At 40.9% G+C, this 17,648-nt stretch overlaps 1 protein-coding gene across 14 annotated transcripts in view; it reads left to right on the forward strand.

The window, feature by feature from the left end:
• The first annotated feature begins 358 nt into the window (after positions 1–358).
• The window catches only part of LOC110509547 (zinc finger MIZ domain-containing protein 2), a 34,371-nt gene continuing 17,081 nt past the window's right edge, over positions 359–17,648 (forward strand). For 5 of the 14 annotated variants that reach the window (XM_021590484.2, XM_021590474.2, XM_021590483.2 and 2 more), the window contains exons 1-4: positions 361–947; positions 15,992–16,044; positions 16,234–16,324; positions 17,415–17,529. In XM_021590484.2, the coding sequence (XP_021446159.1) occupies positions 16,275–16,324; positions 17,415–17,529 (165 nt within the window). In that variant the 5' untranslated portion in view covers positions 361–947; positions 15,992–16,044; positions 16,234–16,274. Of the gene's footprint in view, positions 948–1,278; positions 1,325–15,991; positions 16,045–16,233; positions 16,325–17,414; positions 17,530–17,648 lie in introns of all 14 variants that reach the window. The other 9 variants (XM_021590472.2, XM_021590479.2, XM_021590478.2 and 6 more) reach the window with 5 other exon arrangements.

A 17,648-nucleotide genomic window follows, 5' to 3' on the forward strand; every position in this document is an offset into this window, starting at 1 on the left:
TTGTTCTATGATATAATCAGTCAGTTAACAGGACCTTGATGAATATTATAAGAATTCACAAAAAAAAAATACATTAGCTGATGAAGATTATCTCATAGAACAAATCGTATAAAATCTCATAAACATGTGTTTACCACAGACCTTATTTTCAGAGTTTATTCAAAACCCTTCAAAAACGCCATTAATTTCCCCCATATTCTTTGTCAACGAACCATGGCGGAGGTAGTGCCTTCAAAAAGACCATTACTATTTCTCTCTATAAAAAGCATTACCATTAGATTATTCTCAAATAGGTATAATATACGATAGGCCTAAACAAAACGTAATCGCCAGTGGGAATCTGATTAACGATCGTTACAGAACGGAAGTCACCGTGGAGGCAGGGGTGACGTCTCTGTCGATGACTCCTGTAATGATCAGCTACTCTGGTCTAGGGGCGAGAAGTCAGCCGGGAGCGAGCCTTGTGGAGGGTGTGTGAAAAATGCCTTTCTCCCGTCAGAGAAACCAGACCCGTGATCTCTTGAATTTATTATAGCTGGTTGGCCATTGTGCAATAGTCAGGGAGGTATGCAATCCAGTTTCTAGGCGATCACGGCCACTCAGAGCAAGGACTAACAACACAGCGATTCGTCTCAGTTTTGTGCATGGTTACATTCCGAGTAGTGACGATCGGTTCTAGGCGGATCAAGTAGTGAGTGATACGAATCTTTTTTTGAGTTGCATTGGAATACGCTGCCAGCTACAGTTTTGAAAGGGAAACGATTCGCCACAATTGCAGACATGGGCGCTACAACTTGAAGATAGACTAGGCAAACTGTTGCGGATACAAGGAAAAATAACGAACATAACCTAATTTTCTTGTTACCCACCGACATTTTATTGGAGCTATCTAGCAGCTGAAGAATACGGAATCAAGTACACAATTCTAACCACGGGTAGAGTCAAAGGTAAGCCCCCAGCATGAAACCAGATGGCTAGGCTAGCATTGTTGAATAGGCTAATTTAGCCACTAGCTTAAGCTATTTGCTAATATATCCCAGCCTAAATATGCAAATATCAAAAGGTGTAAATGTCAAAAGGTTGTATAATGTTAGAGCAGTGTGAATTTCGGTTGGTTTTTACAAGCGCTGAGTACACGTTACACATCTAACTATAAATTGTTTAGTAATGTCTTGTAACCTAACGTTACCTACCGTTCATTATTCAAGTTGAGCAACACAAGTTAGGAAAAAGTCGGTGGTTTATTCGCTAAGTTTGTATTAAAAGTATGAATTTCAGCACCCCACGGAAGGACCGCTGTTGTACAGGACAAAGATAGGTACAGGTAAGCGTAATAAAAATGTCAATTTTCAAAAGTATCGACTGAATGGTGACCCAAAAATCTTGCGACCAATTATCAAAACTCAACTCCGCCTCGTTATGAGAACAGAGTTGAACGTCCCTCGGCTAACAAGGCATACGCTAATTTAGCTACAAAGTAGCTAGCCTAATTCCGCTGTTGAGTCCGTTTATCGCATGGGGAAATAAATGACAGGAAGATAGAGGCTGGTTGTAGGCCTAAACAAACCGTGTTGCAACACGTCTGGGCAGCCTCCTGATAAAGGAATTGCAAGGTGAAACAAAATGTCTTCCATTGTTACTTCAAGCCGAGCAGCACGTTTAACATGGTGGCTACAATGTAGCACTGACTGCTTTGGAATTCTGACATCTGTAACGTTAAGCGATGTACGCTTTCAGTAGAAACACGTCTGTGCATTAACTACGTTGTATCTGTGCAAAGTGTAACCACAGTAGGCGAGGTCGATGTTTTTCAGCTGTGTGTGGATTAGGTTGAATGTTTTCGTATTAGGCTACAACAAATAAACTGTCAGTGTGTATCTTGTGATCCCATCTCTTGTCATGATGAAATCTGAGACGCTAAGTAGCCTAGCGACAAAAAGCTTCACCCATCATGAGAATAGTAGTAATTTAGCTCCTTAAAAAAACAAACAATTTAACGCAGTCAAAGAATATTATTAATGAGGAATTTGTATATGTAAATGGTGGTGTTTGCACACTTATACCCAGACCTACACGTATAACGATACACCAATAACAACACTTGGGAAATTGTTTAAAATCAGTTGTATCCTGTGGACCAGGGGATCTTCCTACTTGTAGGACCAAACTAGACAAGTGGGACACAATCATGAAGTGGAACGACATTTATTGGATATGTCAAACTTTTTTAACAAATCAAAAACTGAAAAATTGGGGCGTGCAAAATTATTCAGCCCCTTTACTTTCAGTGCAGCAAACTCTCTCCAGAAGTTCAGTGAGGATCTCTGAATGATCCAATGTTGACCTAAATGACTAATGATGATAAATACAATCCACCTGTGTGTAATCAAGTCTCCGTATAAATGCACATGCACTGTGATAGACTCAGAGGTCCGTTAAAAGCGCAGAGAGCATCATGAAGAACAAGGAACACACCAGGCAGGTCCGAGATACTGTTGTGAAGAAGTTTAAAGCCGGATTTGGATACAAAAAGATTTCCCAAGCTTTAAACATCCCAAGGAGCACTGTGCAAGCAATAATATTGAAATGGAAGGAGTATCAGACCACTGCAAATCTACCAAGACCTGGCCGTCCCTCTAAACTTTCAGCTCATACAAGGAGAAGACTGATCAGATGCAGCCAAGAGGCCCATGATCACTCTGGATGAACTGCAGAGATCTACAGCTGAGGTGGGAGACTCTGTCCATAGGACAACAATCAGTCGTATATTGCACAAATCTGGCCTTTATGGAAGAGTGGCAAGAAAGCCATTTCTTAAAGATATCCATAAAAAGTGTTGTTTAAAGTTTGCCACAAGCCACCTGGGAGACACACCAAACATGTGGAAGAAGGTGCTCTGGTCAGATGAAACCAAAATGGATCTTTTTGGCAACAATGCAAAACGTTATGTTTGGCGTAAAAGAAACACAGCTGAACACACCATCCCCACTGTCAAACATGGTGGTGGCAGCATCATGGTTTGGGCCTGCTTTTCTTCAGCAGGGACAGGGAAGATGGTTAAAATTGATGGGAAGATGGATGGAGCCAAATACAGGACCATTCTGGAAGAAAACCTGATGGAGTCTGCAAAAGACCTGAGACGGACGGAGATTTGTCTTCCAACAAGACATTGATCTAAAACAAAGCTAAATCTACAATGGAATGGTTCAAAAATAAACATATCCAGGTGTTGGAATGGCCAAGTCAAAGTCCAGACCTGAATTCAATCAAGAATCTGTGGAAAGAACTGAAAACTGCTGTTCACAAATGCTCTCCATCCAACCTCACTGAGCTCGAGCTGTTTTGCAAGGAGGAATGGGAAAAAATTTCAGTCTCTCGATGTGCAAAACTGATAGAGACATACCCCAAGCGACTTACAGCTGTAATCGCAGCAAAAGGTGGCGCTACAAAGTATTAACTTAAGGGGGCTGAATAATTTTGCACGCCCAATTTTTCAGTTTTTGATTTGTTAAAAAAGTTTGAAATATCCAATAAATGTCGTTCCACTTCATGATTGTGTCCCACTTGTTGTTGATTCTTCACAAAAAAATACAGTTTTATATCTTTATGTTTGAAGCCTGAAATGTGGCAAAAGGTCGCAAAGTTCAAGGGGGCCGAATACTTTCGCAAGGCACTGTAGATGTTTCGGCGGTTGTCGGTCTTCGCATTGTCAACAAATTCTAGCTGCAGACTAGTAATTAGTATCGAAGATTTGCTCTTATACTGTCGATATCGATAGTCTCAGAGTTTAACCATATCCACCAGTGTAGCCAATGCTCCACATGGTTTGGTTAGGATTTCAACAACCGAGGAATGCATGGTCTCTACTCAAACCTTAGTCCTCTCGGTAATCGAGGTGCGCGTGGTCTGCAGATGATTTATCTAGGTGAGGTTTTTATTCTGAACATCAGAAAAGGCTGTCCCATGACGCCAGATCAATGTCTGTGCTCATGGGGTAGGCCAATGACTTAATCCAATTCCCTTTCAAATGTAACTATCTTCCATTAACTTAGAACTACCCATCCCGGATCCGGTATATTTGTCATCAGCAACGCTGAATAGCATAGCGCAACAGTCAAATTTTTTTACTAGAAAATATTCATATTCATGAAATCTCAAGTGAAATATAGCGAAACACAGCTTAGCCTTTTGTTAATCACCCTGTCGTCTCAGATTTTGACATTATGCTTTACAGTGAAAGCAATGCAAGCGTTTGTGTAAGTTTATCGATAGCCTAGCATAGCATTATGTACACTTAGCATCAGGAAGCTTGGTCACGAATCAGAAAAGCAATCAAATTAACCGTTTACCTTTGATCTTCGGATGTTTTCACTCACGAGACTCCCAGTTAGACAGCAAATGTTCCTTTTGTTCCATGAAGATATTTATATCCAAATACCTCCGTTAGTTTGGTGCGTTATACCCAGGGATCCACCGGAAATAGCGGTCACGACAAGGCAGACAAAAATGCAAAATTATATCCATAATGTCGACAGAAACATGGCAAACGTTTTTTATAATCAATCCTCAAGGTGTTTTTCAAATATCTATTCAATAATATATCAACCAGGACAGTTGGCTTTTCACTAGGACCGGGAGGAACAATGGCCGTCTCACTCAGAGCCCCCAACTGACCACTTATGTAATGGTCGTTCACGCTCATTCTTCAAACTAAAGGCCTGAAACTGTCTAAAGGCTGTAGACACCTTAGGGAAGCCATAGAAAAAGGAATCTGGTTGATATCCCTTTCAATGGTCAATGGGGATGCATAGGAACACAGAGCTTTCAAAATAAGAGTCACTTCCTGATTATATTTTTCTCAGGCTTTCGCCTGCAATATCAGTTCTGTTATACTCACAGACAATATTTTTACAGTTTTGGAAACTTTAGAGTGTTTTCTATCCCAATTATTTGCATATTCTAGCATGTGGTCCTGAGAAATAGGCTGTTTACTTTGGGAAAGTTATTTTTCCAAAAATAAAAAGTGCCCCCTAGCTTCGAGGTTAAACAGTTTAAAATCACATTACATAATTTCACAAATAGTTTCATCTTTACTCATTCATTTTATACAATAATTAGATGCAAATCTCATAACGGAGACTCTTGTATAAACAGAGTTATGGTAATGTGGCTGTGTTGTCTCTCATGCGGTCACAAACATTAGACAAATTGGACCGGTCGTAGCTGGATTCTCCACCGACCGTTTACACATTCTCCAAAACATGGATATTATTCAGTTTTCAAGTTTTGTGAGGTAGAAGTTCCTTTGTTCTACTGTGAACCCTCTCTCTATACTGCATGGCAGTAAGAGAGTCTCCTCCATGAATTTACGACCTGAGATAACAGAGCCTGGGTGTAGGGGTAAGAGAGGTGGCGAGAGAGCAAGTTGGTGCTTGCTACATCCAAAGAGGGCCACATCATGTCAGTAGCATAGGCCTAACTGTCACAAAGTTACCATGATGAGATGATGGGTCTACATATATTGTGAACTGCGCTCCATACTGAGATGGGCTGTCTGTCCAGACCCTGAGCTTTGATGATTCATCACTTAGAGAGAAGGCAGAAGAAAAGCTACATTTAAACATTGCTTACAATAACAGTTCCATTCCATTTGACCTCATGCTGTTCACATAATTTATTCGAATTTACCGATTTCTCAGTTATTTATCCTGGGAAGGGAGTGGTTTTGGGTGGTAAATCTTGCTAACCAGGTTCCTGACATTGTGTGTATCAGTGTTCTGAGGTAATTTCTGATTGCCCTTCCACCGGCTGCATACCCTTAGATCCGTAATGACATTAAGATACCCAATTTAAATTCTCCCGGCGAGTGAATGAATTGTGTATTGAAGACTTACTGCTGCTAGTAGCTCTACTCACACTGAGTGACAGACAGGATATTATAAATATTCAAACGGCTCGGTCAGTGAGTCAGGTCAGTCAGTGCGGCTCGGTCAGTGAGTCAGAAATGTGGGTGGGACTCCCTCTCTGACACGTAGCTGTTCTCTCCATGCAAAACCCCCTCAGAAAGAGTGACACAGCTGATGGAGGCACACACATTGTCTATGTAAGAGGGAAAACAAGAGGCAGTGGTTGGACAGTCAGGTGGTGTTTTGGTCTGGGAGAGATTGTAGTGTGAGGAGAGGGGGAAGGAGAGTGAACAGAGTGTTCTGTTCATCACAGTGCTGGAACAATCTGAGCTACTATTCCCTCACAAGCGCACACTTACACAAGGTTGACGGGGGGCAATTCCATGGTAACTCCGATCCTTTTTACTTAAAATGTGTGCCAAACAAACATTGATTTAAATGTTTATCAAACATACAACTCTATGCAGAAGTACACTTCTTAACAATTTTTAAATTGAAAACGTTAAACATTTACTGGAATTTTAGTCAAATACATTTAGTCTCCACGTAAAAAAAGTAACACCTTTTAATAATTCGTTGCAGATATTTTACGGTTAGGTTTCAATGATGTCTGCAGAAAGAATGGGGTGTCGGCTATGACATGACACATTGACTCTCTCTTGATCTCTCTTCATTATTGAACTACAGTAATGGAATTTGTGGTAATGGAATTTCATGATGGGTCCCTGATCTGTACCACACACAAATACATAATTATTAATATGAATAATTCTCTTCATGGTAATGTATCCTAAATATATATACACAAGGTAGAAATATGCAATATCTTCCTTAGTATATTTGGGTGTTATACTACAAACTGGCTATTATTTTAATGAGCTCTGCCCCCAAACAAGACCCAATTTGGTTGGTCCAGACCAAATCTGAACCAATTGTAGATGTCCAAATTTGTGAAACAGACATCAAAGTACAGTACAGCATAACACAATACTGAACAGTAGTGTATAGTTTAGGGCTGACCCCATTTAGTCGATTATTTGGTCACTAGGCTGTTGGTTGACCGAGAATTTCTTTAGTCAGAGCATTTGCAAACACTTTTTTTTTTATGCCATATGTCTTGATTGACACCTGTCTCAGTGGACTAATCCATTGCGGAGGCCGAAGGGATGGCACACCAGTATCACCAGTAGTACATTCACCGTGAATTCCCACTAATCTACAATGTTTGTTTGATTACCATAATCTCTGTTAATGCATTGAATCTGGGGCACAACATTGGTTTTTGAAGTGGGGGGGACATAATTTTTTATATAAGTACAAAAGTGTGTATATTTTATTTATTAGGGATGCACGATATATCGGTGAACATATCGGAAACGGCCGACATTAGCTAAAAATGCCAACATCGGTAGCGGCCCGATATTAAAAACCGATGTCAAAGCTACAGTGTATACCTGTGTATACCATGATGTACACGTGCAACACATCATTCCTAGCCTAGGCCATGATGTTTGCTGTGTGGATCGAGCAGTCAACAAGTTGAGCAGTCACTTCAAAGAGTAAGAACATTTCAGCGAGACAACTCAAAGGCGAAGTCCACCAAGATAATGGGATTCATTGCCCTTGACAATCAACCGTACTTTGTCGTGGGTGACGTTGTCTTTCGTCGACTGGTCGAGCACCGGTATACACTACCCCGTGCACTATTTTTCAGATGTTGCCCTACCAAAGTTATACAGTAATAGCGTCACTGCTATTAGCTTCACGACATACATACTATGGAACGCCGTTTGGGTCTTTGCGTGTCAAAAACAGTAGCACTGTCAAAGCTGTACAAAAATGTCTGCAAACAAGCAAACCCCAGCCACGAACGATGTGTTTACAATAGCGCGTTGGTAATAAAGCATTAGTTGTTCGACCGCAACTTCTGGGGTAAATAGCTTTAGCTTGGTATCTAGCTAGCACCAGTACAGCCAGCCTGAAAACAATGACCAGTAGAAACTGCAGTCATTTTCAATATTCTTAGCAATGATTTAGGAATCCTTGTGAGTAAGTATTAGCTAGGTTTCTACTTGTTGTTAGCCTATTGAAATTGAACAGCTAGCCAGCTACTTAACCCCGTTTCCCAAAGCTAATGTTATAAGCAGCCAGTTTGCTTCATCTGGCTAGTGAGGCTCGACCGGACCGGGTTATGTATTGTGTTGCTAGCCACAATAAGGATTAGACACAACAGTGGAATTTGCGGTTTGCCTTCAAAATAAAAGTATGTCATTGACAATGACACAAATTAATACAAATAGTAGAATTATGCCATACTTTTATTTTGAAGACTAACCGCAAAGTTCACTATTGTGGCTAATACTTGTTGCAAGCTTCATATAGATGGGTCTGACCACCATTAATCAACTAAGAACTGTATTATAAATTAGGGTTATTTTAAATGACACCAAGCTATGTAGTTAGCTAGGTAACTATAGCTACTGAAACAGATTGTCGTTTTGCTATGTTTTTGGGAAGAACATTGTTTGCATCAATGAGCTAGCTAGCTTTCTTTATGACCAGCACTGTAGGTGCACGAGACAACTTTACCAGCATCATAGCATACGTATGGATGAATCGCTGTGACATATGACATATGAGTTACTGTGTAATAACTACGTTAAAAAAATGTAATAATCGCATTAAACTATTTTTATTTATTATAGATCCCCATTAGCTGCTGCCTAAATTCACAGATTTCACAACACTGCCCTCAGGCCCCTACTCCAGCACTAACACATATCTACAGTACTACATTCGTGTGCGCATGTCTGTGCCAATGTTTGTGTTGCTTCACAGTCCCTGCTATTCCATAAGGTGTGTTTTTTTCAGTTTTTTTTAAATCTAATTTTACTGCTTGCGTCAGTTGCTTAATCTGGAATAGAGTTCCATGTAGTCATGGCTCAAGTACTGTGTGCCTCCCATAGTCTGTTCTGGACTTGGGGACTGTGAAGAGACCTCTTGTGGCATGTCTTGTGGGGTATGCATGGGTGTCCGAGCCTTGTGCCAGTAGTTTAGCCAGACCGCTCGGTGCATTCAACATGTCATAAACCTCTCATAAAAGTAGTGATGAAGTCAATCTCTCCTCCACTCTCATCCAGGAGAAATGTACATGCATATTATTAATATTAGCTCTCTGTGTACGTCAGCTGTGCTGCCGTTCTGAGCCAATTGCAATTTTCCTAAGTTTTCCTAACTAGGGCCTGTAGGACCTGCTTTGTTGATAGTGTTGTTAAGAAGGCAGAGCATCGCTTTAATATAGACATACTTCTCCCCATCTTAGCTACTACAGCATCAATATGTTTTGACCGTGACAGTTTACAATCTAGTGTTACTCCAAGCAGTTTAGTCATTTCAACTTGCTCAATTTCCACATGATTTATTACAATATTTAGTTGAGGTTTAGGGTTTAGTGAGTGTTTTGTTACAAATACATTGCTTTTAGTTTTAGAAATATTTATGGCTGACTTGTTCCTTGCCACCCACTCTGAAACTAACTGCAGCTCTTTGTTGAGTGTTGCAGTCATTTCAGTCACTGTAGTAGCTGACGTGTATAGTGTTGAGTCATCCGCATACATAGACACTTTACTCAGTCAGTGGCATGTCGTTAGTAAAAAGCAAGGGGTCTAACAGCTACCCTGGGGAATTCCTGATTCTAACTGGATTATATTTGATAGACTTCCATTAAAGAACACCCTCTGTGTTCTGTTAGACATGTAACTCTTTATCCACAGGGGGTGTAAAGCCATAACACAAGTTTTTCCAGCAGCAGACTATGATCAATAATGTCAAAGCCACACTGAAGTCTAATAGTATGTTTTACTGGTATTATTTGACTTGCAGTCATATTCAGGTCCCGATTGGTCAAGAAACTTATTTGACACGTCACATTGTGTTATTTAATTTGTTTCTTTGTTGACATGCAAAGACCCAAACGGCGTTCCAAAGAAATCCTGGTTAAGAATGAAACGACTGAACAAATGAACAACAAAACAGCAGCGCAAGTTAGTGAAAGCAATAGGTTTTGATTATGTTTTACTGGTAGTGTGTGTGTGTGTAACATTTTTTTAACTAGGCAATGAACAAATTCTTATTTACAATGAAGTCCCCGACAACGCTGGGCCAATTGTGCGCTGCCCTATAGGACTCCCAATCACGTCCGGATGTGATACAGCCTGGATTCGAACCAGGGACTGTAATGACACCTCTTGTACAGAGATGCAGTACCTTAGACCGCTGCGCCCGTGTGTGTGCGTTAACTATTCAATTGTACTTGAATGCTTAAAAGGCCGCAAAAATGTTAAATATCGGTTATCGGTAGCGTTTGTTTTTTTTGCAAGGAAAATATTGGGTATCGTTATAAATGTTGATGAACATTTAAGTGTTAATCATGGAACTTTAGATACACTTCTCCTTGATGTAACCGCTGTGTCAGATTTCAAAAAAACTTTACTGAAAAAGCATAATCTGAGTATGGCGCTCAGAGCCCAAACCAGCCAAAATAAATATCCGCCATGTTGCGCAGTCAACATTAGTCAAAAATAGCATTATAAATATTCACTTACCTTTGATCTTCATCAGAATGCACACCCAGGAATCGCAGTTCCACAAATTGTTTCGATTATGTCCATCATTTATGTCCAAATAGCTTCTTTTGTTAGGGCGTTTCGTAAACAAATCCAAACGTGTGTTAAGGTCCGACAAAGTTAAAAAAGTTATATTATAGGTCAAAGAAACTTGTCAAACTAAGTATAGAATGAATCTTTAGGATGTTTTTATCATAAATGTTCAATGTTCCAACCGGAGAATTCCATTGTCTGTAGAAAAGCAATGTAACGAGAGATACCTCTCATAACGCTCGTGACTGAGAACGAGGTTGCTGCCAGACCCCTTAGTCAAACAGCTCTCATCCGGCCCCCCTTCACTGTCGAAGCCTGAAACGTTCTAAAGACGGTTGACATCTAGTGGAAGCCTTAGGAAGTGGAAAATAACCCATATCCCACTGTGAATTCGATAGGGGCTGAGTTAAAACACGACATACCTCAGATTTCCCACTTCCTGTTTGGATTTTTTTCTCAGGTTTTGGCCTGCCATATGAGTTGCGAAATAAGTTCTGTTATACTCCGACATCATTCAGAGTGTTTTCTATCCAAATCTACTAATTATACGCATATCTTAGCTTCTGGGCCTGAGTAGCAGGCAGTTTACTCTGGGCACGCTATTCATCCAAGCTACTCAATACTGCCCCCCAGCCATAAGAAGTTAAACACTGTTTCCCATGCTTGTTCAATTAACCATAAACAAAAACCTGTGGAACGGTCGTTAAGACACTAACAGCTTACAGATGGTAGGCAATTAAGGTACATTTTAAACTTAGGACACTAAAGAGGGCTTTCTACTGACTCTGAAAAACACCAAAAGAAAGATGTCCAGGGTCTCTGCTCATCTGTGTGAACGTGCCTTAGGCATGCTGCAAGGAGGCATGAGGACTGCAGATGTGGCCAGGCCAATAAATTGCAATGTCCGTACATTGAGACTCCTAAAACAGCACTACGGGGAGACAGGACGGACAGCTGATCATTCTCGCAGTGGTAGACCACGTGTAACAACACCTGCACAGGATCAGTACATCCGAACATCACACCTGCAGGACAGGTACAGGATGGCAATAACAACTGCCCGAGTTACACCAGGAACGCACAATCCCTCCATCAGTGCTCAGATTGTCCGCAATAGGCTGAGAGTGGCTGGACCCTAACCCTCACCAGACATCTCTGGCAACAACGTCTCCTATGGGCACAAACCCCCTGTCGCTGAACCAGACAGGACTGGCAAAAAGTGCTCTTCACCGACGAGTTGTGGTTTTCATAGCCTCAAGCTCATTACCATAACGCAACGTTTCCTATTCATGAAAATCGCAAATGAAATAAATATATTGAAACACAAGCTTAGCCTTTTGATAACAACACTGTCATCTCAGATTTTCTAAATATGCTTTAACCAAAGCTACACAAGCATTTGTGTAAGAGTATTGATAGCCTAGCATAGCATTAAGCCTAGCATTCAGCAGGCAACATTTTCACAAAAACAAGAAAAGCATTCAAATAAAATAATTTACCTTTGAAGAACTTTGGATGTTTTCAATGACGATACTCTCAGTTAGATAGCAAATGTTCATTTTTTCCAAAAATATTATTTGTGTAAGAGAAATAGCTCCGTTTTATTCATCATGTTTGGCTAGGGGAAAAAAACGAAAATGCAGTCACTTACAACGCCAAACTTTTTTCCAAATTAGCTCCATAATATCGACAGAAACATGGCAAACGTTGTTTAGAATCAATCCTCAAGGTTTTTCACAATTCTATTCGATGAAAAATCATTCCTGGCAGTCGGTTTCTCATCAGAGTCAAACGGAAAAATACTGCAGCTGGAGATTACGCAATAATTGCGACGGAGGACACCAAGCGACCACCTGGTAGAAGTAGTCTCTTATGGTCAATCTTCCAATGATATGCCTACAAATACGTCACAATGCTGCAGACACCTTGGGGAAAACGTGGAAAAGGTAAGCTGACTCCTAGCTCCTCCACAGCCATATAAGGAGTCATTGCCATGAGGCGGTTTCAAAAAATGTGGCACTTCCTGATTGTATTTTTATCTGGGTTTTTTTCTGTAACATCAGTTCTGTGGCACTCAGACAATATCTTTGCAGTTTTGGAAATGTCAGAGTGTTTTCTTTCCAAAGCTGTCAATTATATGCATAGTCGAGCATCTTTTCGTGACAAAATATCTTGTTTAAACGGGAACCTTTTTCATCCAAAAATTAAGAGTGCCCCCTATATCGAAGAAGTTTTAATGCACCAGATACTTTTGATGTTGACCCCCCCCTCCTGTTCCGGGACACATTATTCCATTGCTGTTAGTCACATGTCTGTGGAACTTGTTCAGTTTGTCTCCGTTGTTGAATCTTATGTTCATACAAATATTTACACACATTAAATTTGCTGAAAATAAACGCAGTTGACAGTGAGGACATTTTCTTTGCTGAGTTTATTGGAGTGATTGAAATAGCTCACATAACCGTGGTTACCTATGTAACCTTCCATATCCCTATACCAACCCTACCTTGTCACAACAGCTGATTGGCTCAAACGCATTAAGAAGGAAAGAAATTCCAGAAATTGTACTTTTTAAAAGCATTCCAGGTGACTACCTCATGAAGCTGGTTGAGAGATGGCCAAGGGTGTGCAATGCTGTCATCAAGTCAAAGGGTGGCTACTCTAAAATATAAAATTTAGTTTGATTTGTTTAACACTTTTTTGGGGGGGGGTCTACATTATTCCATATGTGTCATTTCATAGTATTGATGTCTTCACTATTGTTCTACAATGTAGAAAATAGTAAAAATAAAGAAAAACCCTTGAATGTGTCAACTTTTGTGTGTGTGTGTAGATATTTTTGGGATCCAGTCGGATTAACACTCCAAACAACCTCCCTGCCCACTCTGTTGCGTCTGCATGGTCGCAAAGCACACTGTTGCCTCGTTTTGTATCACATGCAATGTGTGATAACTGGGGGGACAAAAATGCAAAATCAGAATGTGGGGGGTCGGGCGTTATTAGTATTTTTCTTAGTGGACACATTGTTTGCAGAGCGCACAACCTCGGCTACACTTGTGATAAACAAGTTTTGGTTTATTTCATTCCATTTACAAGTTGTCAATTTATTTGTTTTGTTTTGAGCGCTCCTGTCGATGTTGATTAAGGAGGCTACCTGGCCTGCATGCAAATGTAGGCTTTTATAAATGTGCCCATTTGATGGGGATCTGATAGTATTGTATTTCGGATTTTCTTAACTCACCACCGAAAATGAGCCGTGGGGTTTCTCCAGAGTCATTTTTTCTTCACCTCAAATAGCAAGTAAATTAACTCTGTTTTTACATCCATTGAATGACAATAGTTCCTCAATATAGCCTATTAGAAACATATTTTAGAGCTCTCTCCCTTTCAATAACCACTCAATTTGAAAGGGGGAAAAATGTCATGCTCTGATGGAAATGTTATAAAATAGCGTCTCTCATCCCTCGCTCAAATACAGCTGTGTCTGTATGGAGCACAGTGGTGCAGAAAACTGAGGGTCCAGAATATTTTATACAATGTTGCAAGTTTGTTAGCATAAACTGGCTGGACCAAATTGATAGTTTCATTTTCTTTGCAGACAGGCCATGCGTAGCCAATGTGATTTGTTTTATCAGGATATTTTCTACCTGCAGGCTGCAATGTCTTTGTTTGATTTGTAGGCTATTTGGCATAGTTGGCAATATAAGTTACTTTTAGATTTGTATAATTTTAATTCAGGGGAAAGGGAATAACTGAACGCATTCAACCGAAATGTCTTCCGCATTTAACCCAGCCCCGCTGAATCAGAGGTGCGGGGGGTGCTGCCTTATTCCACATCCACGTTACTGTCCCAATGCTCTACCTGCCGCCACTTTAGCCTGTCAATTAGCGGAGTGTCGTAAAAAAACACAACTATGGACTTTTCCCTCATAGGAGTTTACTCTGAGATGAAGCGTAATTTACTGCGAAACAGAGAGCGGGATGGAGAGGGTGATTGAGGGGAAATTGTGTTGAAAGCCTGTGATCTCTCGGCAGTTAACGAGCTGTATGTGTGTCAGGGTTTCTATGAGTAAAATGTTGCGCCAGACACGTTGCGTGTGCATTCAACGAATTCTGTTGCGCAATTTTAGAGATTAGAATATCTGTCCACGTTTACTTTTCCTCAGCCAACAAGAGTTGAGGAACAGCAAAATCACTAGCCGATGTCAATGTCGGTCTACCATCCCCCATAGTAGAAACGTGTATATATTATATTGGTTAGCTTGCTTTTCTGTGCGAGGAAGAAATAACCTATTCAAACAAACTCTGGACTGTTGTGGGACGATAGAGCCCATATTCATACAACCAGTGAGCTAAGTAAAACAAAACAAAAATGTAAGAAGCAATGAGGCTCATGCAACAGATCAGAACATTTAGCTTAAAATGTTGATAAACTATTATTTATTCACATTATAAGCGCAGCGGTGTGCACAAGTGTTGGCACAAGGCAGTAAATTGGCTACGCATAAATGTTAGTTCCATAATGCAATTAGCGGGAAAACTTTGTCAAAGGCGCACGGCACCATGCGAGCTGTTTCATGAGACAGTTTAAAATATCTGTTTAGAAATTTGGATAAAGGGGAGCTCTACAGGTGCGACAACTAGCATGGGTTTCTAATATGACTAGGATTGTGCCTTTGGCTACTGGACAATGGAAGTTGATTTGAAAACCAATAGAACATGAGAGAAATAGGCTATACTGGTTTCAATGGCATTCTCCAGCCTATAACATTTCCTTCACGTTTGGTTGTATTTTGTCTAGGCTACTTTGAAGCAAGGTAAGCCATGCCTCATAACATGTAGTAAAACGTTCAGGTTTCAAACAAGTATGCTTTGAAAATGCATACTTCCTCCAGCTCATTGCAACGTGTTGTGTGATGAGCTGAAGCCTGCCTACCTTTGCCTAAGCACTCGAATGGCAAATGGGAAGCGAGCTTCAATTACCAGTTGAGAAATAAAACTAGCAGCTCTCTTCAATCATGGCCATCAGTGTTTTTAACACACGATTGCATTTAGAGTTGTTGCGCAATGAAGGGGCTAATAAAAGCAGGTTTCATTCTCCAGCAGTAAACAAACCGTAGCAGCAGCTCTCGCGCTACATCGACTGGTATTTCAATCAATTAATAGGCAAAAATCTATTTTTTGCAATGGGATTTATTTTCTTCTACCTGGCAATTGGCGGTGGCAATTTTATTTATCAGCTCTTAATATATTTTTTGGCCCAAAAGCCGGCTATTACGTGTGTAGGCAGCCGCTTCATTTGCTGTTCTCTTGAATTCCTGTAGAAATCAAAGAGCTAAATTTAGACCCTGCTGCCTGCCCCTCCCTTCTATGAGAACCATTATGCCAGGCAGTAATAGGCTAACTCTTTCGCTCTCTCACACACAGACCAACAGACAGACCGAGATACACACAGAGCAGAAGCTAAAGGGGAGAGGAAGGTAAGCGTGTGTGTGGCTATGATGGTGGTGAAGTCACTGCTTCAGTTCAATGCGATGAGTCGATTCGATCAGCTTTATTGCTGATAACAAGAACACGATAATACATGGCATAATGAATAATTGCACGATTAAAATAATAAGAACACAACAACACAACATACCGTTTCAATACTTCTCTCTCTCTCTCAGGCTGCCTGTCAGGGTCTCGTTGATTCCCCCCCGTTCCTCCGATGAACCCCCTCAACTCCATGAAACCCGGTCTGCCTCCCACTCCGCACAGGTACACACACACACTGAATGACTCCGAGAGGAAGTGCTGAGTGCATTGTCCTCAGACAAATCGTTAGTTGTCTTCTGGTTGGCTTTCACCTCTCCCGCTATTAGCTGGGCTCTGGGACTCAATGGCTGCTGCTGGTGCTGGAGCGCTGGTTTCCTGTACCAGCGAGATTACGTCCTGTGATTTCAGTTTCTCTCACACACACACACACACACACGTACACACTCAGGGGCCTCCTCTTGTCAGCAGGGCTACCCTTACCAGTTTTTACGTGACTGCTTTGTTGTTGTTATGGAAATGTTGTGTAGTGCCTCTTGAGGATGTGCTGTGGCACAAGTCATTCAACACTTACAAAGAGTCCCACTTGTTTTCCTCCTCAACAAACAAATAGTCTAATGCAGGGGTTCCTAAAGTTTTTCACTCAGGCCTCCCTTCCAGCACTGTTCATGACACAAACTGTTCACACCCATCTTGTTGGTGGAGATAACTTTTTGCATGTGTTTAAGCTTACTTTCTGCAACACACATTTTGTCAGGAGGTGCAGATAAAATGTTGCAGATTTAAAGCAAATTTTCTTGCAATTCTATATATTTTGCATTGTCTAATGTGTATTCATGTGTTGAGTGACTAACATTACAGCAAAATATATGGGATAAAAAAACGTTAACTGACATGGGCTAGTTGATTTAGACATTTCTGACAAGTTATAAATAACTCTAAGGTCTGCTATGACTAACACGATGAGGATTATACTAGTGTTTTCTACTAAAATCACTTTCAAGAGAAAGTTGAAATCTGGACTAAGTTTGTTCTATCTTCACTAATCTGAAAAGAACTGTATAGGTGAGAGTACTATGGTATGTATACTTCCACCTACCAGTTATTTGCTTCCCCCTGTCCAGTGTCTGTATGTATCAAGCGTCTCAGAGTACTGATCTAGGATCAGCCCCCCCCTGACATGCTTGATTCTGACATGCTTGATGCACGATCAGTGCAGATGGAGAGGAAGCCACATTCACTATTGAGATGCACCCTACTGCTGTACATGAATCCATCCCATAATGCCTTTGCTTCCGGGCTCTATGTTCCTTAGTGACGGTAACTTCCTGTATGACTCTGCCTCCTGGCAACAAGGCACCAATCAACAGCCAGGAGCACTCTCCGTGGTAACTACCGTCTGGGGCGTGACCAATCCCTCGCACAGCCAGGTAACAACCAGTCAATCATGGCTCTCATCCTTCCTTTCTCTCACCCATCCTTCATAACTGTCTCTAATCCATCATTCTATCATCCCCTCCTTTCAACCAGTCCATCTATTTATTTAACC

Source organism: Oncorhynchus mykiss, chromosome Y, assembly GCF_013265735.2.
Source record: "Oncorhynchus mykiss isolate Arlee chromosome Y, USDA_OmykA_1.1, whole genome shotgun sequence".
In the NCBI taxonomy this organism is placed as follows: domain Eukaryota; kingdom Metazoa; phylum Chordata; class Actinopteri; order Salmoniformes; family Salmonidae; genus Oncorhynchus; species Oncorhynchus mykiss.